At 43.1% G+C, this 10,931-nt stretch overlaps 1 protein-coding gene across 1 annotated transcript; it reads left to right on the top strand.

Annotated features, from left to right (window-relative positions):
- The first annotated feature begins 669 nt into the window (after window positions 1-669).
- On the top strand, window positions 670-10,737 carry LOC120807218 (bromo and FHA domain-containing protein DDB_G0267958-like). Its single transcript, XM_040158983.1, has 6 exons — window positions 670-1,715; window positions 3,010-3,177; window positions 3,296-3,474; window positions 3,675-3,915; window positions 6,017-6,269; window positions 10,679-10,737. Exons 1-6 carry the CDS (start codon window positions 1,059-1,061, stop codon window positions 10,735-10,737), a joined length of 1,557 nt encoding a protein of 518 aa, XP_040014917.1. The 5' UTR covers window positions 670-1,058.
- Window positions 10,738-10,931: the final 194 nt, after the last annotated feature.

Raw genomic sequence — 10,931 nt, 5'->3', positions numbered from 1 at the left:
GTTGCTTCAACTGTATGATCACTGTGGAGGATGCAAAGTGTGTGGTCCTGCTGAACTGTTTTGCATTATACAAAGAGGTGTTTTTGTCATTTGTCATTACCCTCACTGATATAAACAGGGTGGACAAAATAACAGAAACATCTGTCAGTACAACACAACACGAACTGCAGTCTCCACATTGCTCACAAAAGCTGAATCAGCAGCTCTCTTAATCAGTTTCAATACAAACTTAACAATATAACCTTCATGAAGGATTCCCTGCAGGACTGTTGCTGCTTTGGTATTGGCTAGGTGTTCCTATTAAACCGACAACTGAGTGTATATTGAATGTATGGGTACTATCAGGACTCATCTATGCAGCTTCACTGAGGCACTTTTTTTTTAGGACTGCAACTGATGATTATATACTCAGAGCTGTAGAAAGGATTTTAAAAAAAATACTGAGATCATAAGTATTAAGGTCTCTACTAAATATCGATTTTTAAGTCAATTATATTCATATTTCATCCGAAAATTAAAAAAAAGGGGTAAATGCTGTTTCATAGCATCCGAGTAGGATTGTGTTTGTGTTTGCTGCAGGGGTTGGATTTACTGATTTTCACTTCTGAAATCAACAAACTATATCATTTGCCCATGGCTGCACTACCTTTTACTTACAACTACCTCCCACCACCTGGGGGCAGCAGCCGCAGAAGCTGCCGCCCGCCCGGTGGCAGAAACAGGAAACTATCTTGTTTATCAGCGGCTACGTCCTGCGGGTCACGGCTCCTCTGTTTTCTCTCTGCTCCGGAGACATCTCAACCCAAAAACCTGCCTCTGCCTCTGCCTTTGTCTCCGTCGCTTTCTAACATTCACCAAACCTTTCTGCAGGCGTCGCTAAAGCGTCCAGAGGAGTTTTACGGCGAGCCATCTGTGTGGAAGTCCCGGTGTTTGCTGTGGCGGGCTTCAGCGCCAGCCTGTAGCGTTAGCCCGCCGCTCCGAACAGCGATGACCGCGGACAGAGTTTTTCTTTCTGCGTATTTCCACTATTGACTCAAACCGGAGATCCTCCGTCTATCATGGCGAGCGAAAACACCGACACCAACGCCGGGAACGATCCGGAAACCGGTCCTCCATCCGAGACAAACGAGCACGACTATGCCCACGCCGCGGACAGTAACTTTACTCCCACAGAGGCGTCCTCCTTCTCCGGTACACCGGCGGCTGAAAGCGGAGTCGCCGTGCTGGAAAGCTTTACTACACCGGCTGAAAACGAGCAGAGCACGCCGGGGCAGCCCGTCGCCCCTCTGCCGGTAGAGCTTCCCGAACCGGCCGTGGGTGCAGAGGTGGACTGTCCCGGTGGGACTGATGCGGAAGCGTCCTCGCTGCTGCCGCCGCCGCAGAGCGAGGAGGACCCCCAAAAGACCGCAGCGTCCGAACTTGGCGCTGCCACCTCCCCCGCCATGCCGCGCGGCGGTCGCCGGCGTCCCAAGCGCCCGGAGGACAGGAACTGCTCCTGCTGCAAGTCCGAGTTTGAGCGGCAGGGTCGCAGCTTCAACCGCAGGGCGGTGTACACTTTCACCACCCCGGAGACTGTGCAGTGGGCCTTCCCGGACTCCGTGGTGCACAACAAGTCCTTCTTGTGCGAGACCTGTGCTCAGGTCATTAGGAGCAAATGCAAGCGCAAACAGACCGGGAAGCGGTCTCTGTGGCTGAAACCGCCTGTCACTAAACAGGTGTGTGTGTGTGTGTGTGTGTGTGTGTGTGTGTGTGTGTGTTACTGATACTATCGCGATATGCCGGTAGCACAACTGAGGCGATTCTCCCACATTGGCTCTGGTTTGTCTCTCTGTATTATTAGTGCACTCAAGTCACAGAGGTCAACATCTGTGTGTGTGCGCGTGGTTTTTTTTTTTTTTTGGTGAGCTCTCTAAAACTAAGTATTCCCCACAAAGATAGTTAGAAGTTATCCCTCTTTGCTTGATATAGCATAAGTAAAACGTGTGTGTTGTTACGTACGAAAATACAAAATAATGGAAAATATAAAGAATATGTCTGATAACATTTTTATTTCACATGGTACAAATTAAGAGAGGAGTCACTTTTGGCTGACACCTTTGTTTGGATTGGGAAATAAAAGTCACTATACCGAAAACTAGGGTTGCAACTAATGAGTATCAACTCATTATCGAGTAATCAGTTAATCATTTGGTCTATAAAACGTGAGAAAACAGTGAAAGAAATGCCAGTTACAACTTTGCAGAATCCAAGTGACATCTTTAAATGTACGAACAACAGTCTAAACAACAAAGACAATGAGTTACCTGTTATACATGACAAAGCGAAGCAGCAAAACCTGCCATTAGAGAATCTGGAACCTGAGAATGTGTTGGATTTTTCACTTTTTCCCCTAAAAAATTACTAAAATTAGTATCAAAAGAACCGCAGATTACTTTTCTGTTGATTACCTTATCGATGAATCGACTAATCATTTCAGCTCCACTGGAAACTCTGACTATTTTGCAAAGCATACACTAATGTACATGTGTGTCTGAAATTGCTTTGTGACCCTATATCGTGTGTTAGAATTAGTGGACTCAACATCAGAGAATTAGAAAATGATTGTCAAGCATTAATATAATGTTTGTGAGATTTTTTTAACTCTCAAATATCTGTATCGGTTTCAAAAATCCAGTATTGATCAGGCTCTACTTAAAATATCCAAAAAGTAGTGTACAGTCAGTGGAGATCGACTGATTAACTGAGAGCTGGACAGATGATAGGAATGACATGAGTAGTGTCTTTGCTTTTGCCAACTAACACATAATACAATATTCCCTGCACAGTAATGAGTGAAGGATTTTGGACACAGCTGTAAAGTATACAACAGTATAGTATTGTGGTCTGTAGTGGATGGGCTACAACATGCAGATCCACCGGCAGGATTGTGTTTTATACACTTAGGACTCATAAAGATGTTTTGAATAATCTTTTCTGTTTGTGTCCTCGGTGTTGGTCCGGTGACCGCAGCCAGACGGGAGAGACAAGAAGAAGAAGGCCCGCAGGATGGGAAAGAAGAGCAAAGCGGCACTGCTGGTCAGCAAGTCCTGCTACAAGGCTGCTTTCAAAATGCTCTGGTCTGCTAAAGGTGCCAGGAAACCCATGATGGAGTTCTGGAGTAAACAGCTGAAAGAGGAGGTGAGGATGGGTACTCCTGTCAGTCAGGACAAATCGCTTTAGTCTTCATAACCAGCAGTTGTTTGTTTTTTTTAATATATGTGTAATTGCGGCATGATGTCCTCCTGTTATGGTTCAGATGAAGGTGCTGTCACGACAGGCAGATAGTCCCTTTCATCAGAAGGTGTCGAGCAGGAAGCCGCTGTCATCCTTCCCCTGGCGACGATGTCTGAACTGGGCCCAGGACAAAGCTCCACTCGTCATCACCTGCCTCCGCTCGCTGTTCCCCAACATCAATGCCCTCTCCAAGAGCAGCCAGTAAGTTTGAGTCTGCGCAGTCCATAGAGCTTTAACTTGGGTCACGGGCCGGAAAAGTGGAGGCATCCTGCCAGCGTTGATGGTGTACTTTGGTTTTTAAATGATCTACTAAAAACGTCATCATAGTTCTCTGGATCTAAATCTGACCAGGAGTGGGTCGGTGGTCTGATGAGCATCTGCTCTGTGTGTTTGTGTGGCAGCCAGCTGTCGGAGGAGCAGGCCCAGACACTGCTGGAACGCCGGGCTGTGGTGGCGCTCTCCATCCCGCTCTTCACCAGGAACATCTGGAAGAACAATTTCCTGCAGGCTGCTCTGGGGGCTGAGCTCCGCCTGCAGGGCTGCTCTGGCTCCGCCCTCGACGCCCTCAACACCATGGGCCTGTGCCAAAACAAGGACACTGTCAGGTTACTGCTGCACAGGCTCCGAAACGGCAAGAAGGCTGTGAGTATCATGATCAGTGGTGCTTGTAGCGCAGGGCTCAAAACTAATTTGTAAGGCAAACATCGGCTGCAGCCAGAAATTTTAATGTGTTTCCAGAAATTTTAATTTGTTTTCCCCAATTCACATAACACAATGAATAAATCCAATGGAACGTACACAGGAGAAGAAGGAAGAAGACGGGCTAGGAAACCACTGTCCCACATATTAAACCAATTTCAAATACGAGTATAATTGACAGCATCAGGTTGATAAAATGACAGCAGATACAGATCAAGAAACATCAAAGGTACAGGAAGTACACAGTTTGTACTGATTGAAGGAGTTGCCTGATAATGAATAACAAATTAGGAAAATTATTGCTTTCTCCATGTAAAGAACTAGAGACTTTCACTTCATCATGACTCTACAAAACTAATAAAATGTACCAATCCAAGAAGGAAACTTCACCCTTTGGTTGAACTGCTCACACATCATAGACAGTTCTTACCAATATAGGGTCACTGCGCCACAGTGTTGCACTGGCGGACACGTTTCTCCCTGGTAATGAAGGAGCATGTCACCACACAAACAGTCCTACTGCTGGAAATACTCACTACCACAAAAAATGGATTCATCCTCTGCAAATTCCTCCCATCTGAGTAATGTTTGCTAAAAACCACTGTGGGCTAGCTGCTTTAGGAGATCACTGAGACTTTAAACAAAATTAAACTATATATTTGTGAGCTGTTTAAAGATTTATGTCTTCAGTGGGGACCAGTGGGCTTGTGACTGAGAGCCACAGACAGGGTCGGGAAGTCAGAAAGTATTGAAAGAAAAACTAACAGTGTTATTTTGGGTCTGTTCTTGGGATCCGTTGACAATAAGAAAAATATAGAATGACACCGGACTGATCTTTTAAAATCTGACAATATTTTACACATTGTGAATTAATGACAATAAACAAGGCTTTCCCACATCAGCAGCATCACTCAAAGCCACCATTGAACTATTAACACATGAGTAACTGGAAGGTTCACTCACTTGAAGGCGTTTTCTGTGTGTGATCCTCTGACTTTTCGCCAGGTCAGGTCAAAACTTTCACATCTAATGCATCAGTTCATGACAGGATACACCTAAAGCTAATGTCCTCACAGCCTCCGCTGAGCCGAAGTACAGCTTAATCTGACAGCGTCCACGTTAGACTGATGAATGTTGAGCCAGGTCTGAAAGTTGGGACAAGTCAGATGACTTTATATTCAAATCTCCACTATAACATAGACTGCTGCCAATAAAAAAATTCACAGTTAAAACTACTATAATCGATATTTTACACTAACAGTGTTTCATGTGTGAGTGTGAATACAGTGACAATGTGAAAGGGGTCATCCTTAGTGACGAAGTTAGAGAGTATTATTGCCTTAACCTGCCGCTCCCCACGGCTTTATGAAGCTTTATAATGGTTTTCAGCTCATTGTTTAGCCATCCAGACCACAAATTGACTTTTAGAGTTCGCTCTCCACGCTCTCATAGTTGTTTTTCAGCCACAGCCTGCACCTTTTTTTCAGAGAAAAAGCTCTAAAAACCCACTGTACGCTACCTGCTCAGCAACAAACAGCAGAGAGACACAGTTAGAGACCAGCTGGCGAAGACAGTTGAGCATTTAGCAGCTAAAGAGCCAGATATTTCCCTCGGGTGTTGGTGGAGACCAAAAACAGAGCTAAAAGAGAGGGAATATAGGACTTTACATTCATCAGGTGGAAACAAACATGACTCCAAAGGAATGATAGTGTTGCTATGTAAATGTTGGATGTGTATATTAGCACCCGTTGATGATGATACGTCAATACTACGTTCAGAACTTCAGAACAAGTTATTGCAGGTTTAATTCATCAATTCATTATTTACCTGCTTTTCTTCAAGCTACAGGTTATTTTATTTTATTTTTTTTTATCAAACTGCTGTTAAAGATCTGAGAATAGCAAAGTTGCTGATTAATTTTCCATGCATCCGCCATCATGTAATTTACTGGTGTGTTGTTATTGTTTCAGCCACATGGGTGCGCCAGAGCAGCTGTTGTCTTTACACGGTCTTGTTTCTTAACTTTGTGCTGTTTTCTTGTCAGCCAACACAGAACGGACGACAAAGGATGAAGCTGAAACAAGAACAGATGAAAGGAGAACAGATGACAGACGTGGACGAAGAGGATATCGAGGAGGAGGAGGAGGAAGAGGAAGAGGAGGAGGAAGTAGAGGAGGAAGATGAGGATGAGGAGGAAGAGGAGGAAATGGAGATGGCAGTGGAGGAGGAAGAAGTTGAAGAGGAAGAGGTGCAGGACGGAGTGCAAGAGGAAGAAATAGAGGAGGAAGAGGAGGATCGTGCAGCAGAGGAAAAAGAAGAGAAGAAGAGGAGGAAGAAGGCAAAAAAGCAGAGGAAGGAGGAGAAGAGGAAGGAGAGAGGTAAACGAAAGGCGAAGGAGAGAGAGGAGGGGGAGGAGGAGGAGGATGAGGAGGAGGAGGAGGATGATGATGAAAATGAAGGGTCAGAGCAGAAGAAGAGGAGGGTGGTGGTGGTGAGGCTCGGCCTGCTGAAGGGACACTCAGAGGTCGGACGATCCGACCTATCAGCTCCCTAAGACTCTGTAGGCCCCGCACACAAACTCAATAGGCCGCGCCTCCAATCAGAGAGCAGGACAGAGGCCCCGCCCTCTTCTCTGGGGGGTGTTGAAAGGCGTTCTGGGAATTGTAGGTCAGTAACTGTAGAGGGAAACTAATAAAAGCTTTACTTAAAATTTTCATTTATGTGACGTTAAAAAAAAAAAAAAAAATCAGTTTGAGCCAGAAATGAGTTCTAAACCGCTCCACTGAAACTGAAACTAACAATAAAGCCACAGCTGATCGATCACATGATTATCTGCATCGTTTTTACCACCTGATGGTCACGTGTCTCAGGTTAGCGAGAGCTCAAGTTCACTACCAGAAAGACGACTTCCTCTGCTGTTCCACCTTCCATATAGACGACGGTAGCAGCTGCCAGAATAGATTTTCTTCTACAGGTCTCAGAGTTTCTCAGTAATTAATAGTAGAAAGGAACTGACATGTAATTGTAAAATCTTATAAAGGTTTCTGGAGAGAACTGCGTAATATGGTACTAACTATAGAGAGAATGGTAGAATGGAGTGCTATGTCCAGTTGGAGATAAAAGTAACTGGACGTTTTGCGTATAAAGTCGCAATAGTTTGAAAATAAAGTCATAATAAAGAAATGTCGGAATTCCACAAGAAAAGAACTCGTGAGTAAATTTGCGATTTAACAACAAGACAGTCAAAACTATACGAAAAAGTTGCAAGAACTATTGTTTATTTTTTTGAGAATAAGGTCATGGTGTTTTGAGAACGACCGGGCCTTGGAACATTTGCTAGGGGGGCTGCAGTTTGGCCCCAAAAAAGGAAAAAAAGCCAAATATTAATGGTGTACTTTGTAGACTTTTGTATGCTGTCTTGAGGTCAAAGCAAGTCTGCGTAGCAGTTTGTTTTTTTTTTTTTTCTTCACTCCCTGTCACACCATTTACAAAAATATGTCTTTTTTTTTTTTTTTTTAACAAAAAGCATATCCTCAGTAGACGAGGTATCAGGTAACCAGTCGGTATCTGTGTGAGGTCACGACCCGAGTGTCGCTGAGAGGTGACAGTGAAACACAGACTGGATAAAGCTAAGCTACCGTTTCTGTTCAGATTTTGGTTTCATGCTCCCCCACTGTCATGTAAATTGTTTTTTTCTTTTTTTTTTTTCTTTCAAAATTCTGTATCAAGGCGAGGATAAATAGAGAGATCACACTTTCACAATTTTGGGCAAAAGTCAGACCTTTAATCATTTTGTGACGCCATGACCTTTAGCTCACAGTCCCCGCCGTGCTTCAGCAGCTGCTTCAAAACTCGTCCGGTTACAGACCTCAAGCACATGATGTAATTTGTTTCACTTCAGTATCACAAAAATCTACAAAAATAAGGTTAAGGGAAGTAACGAGCAGGTCACCACATCCCTCAAATGAATGTGTTTTTTAAAAAAAAAAATCTTCTTTCTTGTGTTGTTACAGGAGCGAGTGTGATTGATTGATTAATCAACTAGTCTGTGAAGTAGGCCCTGAAAGCAACACTTCACTGTCTGTCTCAAGGACAGGGTCAAGCTGGCCCATTCCCCGGTGGCCGTTGTCATAACAACCAAGGTCGCAAAGATACAATAAACCGAGCCTGCGGCCGAGGGAGTGCACAGTCACAATGCTGGTGCCCTTCGTGGTCACGAGATAGTCTCCCCTTGGGGGGGGGGGGCATGGGTGTTGCATGAAAAATACGGCGTGACTTGTGACCAATGGGTTTTAACGTTTAGGATTTTGTTCCCAGTAGAATCATCACGCATTCCCTGGATGGGTGCTGTGATCCCATGGAGGGTGTGGGAGTTGTCAACCTTCAGAACTGGGTGGCGCTGTTCCACACGGGCACCAACTCTTAAACCTTAAATCCCGTAGGACTCAGTCACGCTGTCTATTTCACGTTGTCTAGACATCCTCCCCCAAGGGAAGGCCGAGTATCTCGTGACCCCGAAGGGGGACACCAGTTTTAAGACTGTTCACTCCCTCGACTGGAGGGCTTATTTGTAAGTGACCCGTGAAAAACACTGCCAATACTATCTGAAGACCTAAAGAGGGAAAAATTCCTTCACAAATTGACCAAAAGTTAATCTAAGACTATTTTGATAATCGATTAATCGTTACGGTCTTGGATAATGTAAATAATCGTCAGTTGCAGCCCAGATTACATCTCAAAATACTATGATTTATTCTCATAACATTGACATTTTACTCATTAAGATACTACTTAATTTAATTCACTTAATTTCCCCACAAAACAATACAACTTCATCCTCTAGTTTTTTAGCTTTCGGGGCCCTAACAACTTAGACGTAAAACGGAGGCAGTGTTCAGTTAGTACAGTCGATTAAATTCAGTTAATTGGTAGCGTAATCTAGTGCTGGAGTCTTCACTCTGTGTGCAGCTGAACATGCAAAAATATTGACGTCTGTGTGGTTGGAAATTCCACGCAAACAAACAAACATACAACCATCAACAGTAAGTATTGGGAGGACGTTTTCCGATGATGAACGTAGTTCTCTCAACTATTCGTAAACTTAACCAGTCTCTGTCTTCCTTTGCGTCGCTAGTTAAAAACGATATTTACATGTACTCTTTCAAAAGTATTTCCCTATAGTTAGTTCCAAATTACCTTTTTTTTTTTTTTTTTTAAAGACTTTGACTGTTGGCCTTGAGAGGGGAAAAACATAACTGGTTTTTTGGCTTCGGGGAGGCCGGACGACCCCAAACACGCCTTGAATAAAGCCACCGATTTAAAATCTCTAAGTGTTTAAATATCTGACAGGTATGTTTCAGATAAGTGAACATCAGCAGGAGTTTCTGTTCTGTTGTTAATGTTTATCCAGCTGCTGGTGGGTGGACGTTATCTCGAGGTGGAAAATGGTTTTATTTTCTAATCCTGATTTGGGTTGAAATTTCTTTATTTCTTTATTTACTCTTTCAGCTCAGAGATCAGTTCTTTCGCCTCGGTGGGACTCTGACGTTGCTGTTTTTTGTTTTGTTTTTTTAAATTCTGAACACTGTGGAAGTCTCAGGCTGTTTCTGTTCTTATAGTCTGAAGCTGTGCATTTACTTTTTTTTTTTTTCCTGTGAGCTGAGTGGATGCACAGCCGAGTAGAGGACCTGGGATTTAAGGCTTAATTTTTTCGGTTTTTGGCCGCTGTGCTTCTCTGAAGCGAGCTGAGGCCTCACGTCAGGTGGGACGGATGTTAGAGATGGGATATGTTTGTTTCTGATTTGCAAGCTTTGATGTTATCTGACAGCTCAAGACGGCTGTGAGTTGGTTGTTTGAGGATTAAAAGTACTGTCCATTGACAATATAAAACTATAACCATTAAAACAGACTGTGGTTAACGTTAGACATCCATACGTTTGTGGATAATATCGGGACTCTCAGAAAAATCAGTTTTGTAATTTCATAATTACGACTTTGATGTTGACAAACTATTTACATGTCAAAAACAACTGGTAATTACTGTAATTCCAACATGAACACAGCATTAGAGCCATGTTTAAAAAAAAAAAAAAAGCTTTTAAAATCAGATTAATTTATGAACTGGGTCAAAGCATGAAAAAAAAAAAAAAAAAAATCAGCGTTGCTTTTTGTTAGAATCCAGATGTTCGTCCGAATTCAAAAATTAATCTCTAAAAATTTTTTTCTTGGTATCAATTTGTTTTATGGTTGGAAATTTCAGAATAATCTAAGAATTTCCAAAAAAAAATATTAATTTGGAAACAATTATAGTGCAAACAGACCTCACTTCCAATTATTGCCAAACTAGTCTTAGCAGTCAAGCCAGTTCACAGCAGGTCAGCTGACCATGAGAAGACAGTCCAGTTTTTGTTTTTTTCCCCCTATATTCAGCACATTACACACTCCTTTCCAGGAGATTATTAGGAAATTCAAGACCCTTTTCTGTTGTGTTCACTCATTAATTTCACGATTTGTGAGAACTTTTTCTCTCCTGGTCAGAAAATGTTGAAACGGAAGTTTCTGAACCGAGAGATGATGTATTGTACTTTTCCTTTGTAACGAGGGTTCGATCCTTGAGTTTCTCAAAGCTTCTTTGTTAAGTTTTTTTATTTTTACGTGCTTGAATTGAGGACTGTGACAGATGTTTTCTCCGACTGTTGGTCTTCAGATCTGATGTTCAGCCAGTTGAACCACAGCGAGCCTGACCCCCCCCCCCAGTTCCTGTAAAAGTTTGCCAATAAAAATGTTTGAGGCTTCACCTGGTCCTCCGCTTCAACTGTCTCTTTCCTCTGCCAGCGAGTCGGCTTTTGTCTTCGCTTTTTCCACAGATTTCTCTTGGTATATGGGGCAGCGTTATTTCAATTCTCTGGAAAGAGGCAAACAACCTATGTTGTGAGGAATACTATAGTCCGGGACCAGAA

This window comes from Xiphias gladius, chromosome 21 (genome assembly GCF_016859285.1).
Source record: "Xiphias gladius isolate SHS-SW01 ecotype Sanya breed wild chromosome 21, ASM1685928v1, whole genome shotgun sequence".
Taxonomy (NCBI): domain Eukaryota; kingdom Metazoa; phylum Chordata; class Actinopteri; order Istiophoriformes; family Xiphiidae; genus Xiphias; species Xiphias gladius.
This window is presented reverse-complemented; position numbering and strand designations above follow the sequence as displayed.

Coding starts and splice junctions, on each gene's coding strand:
- LOC120807218 (XM_040158983.1), top strand. CDS start 1,059: ATGGCGAGCGAAAACACCGACACCAACGCCGGGAACGATCCGGAAACC. Junction 1,716..3,009: donor AACCGCCTGTCACTAAACAG/GTGTGTGTGTGT, acceptor CGGTGACCGCAG/CCAGACGGGAGAGACAAGAA. Junction 3,475..3,674: donor GCCCTCTCCAAGAGCAGCCA/GTAAGTTTGAGT, acceptor TTTGTGTGGCAG/CCAGCTGTCGGAGGAGCAGG.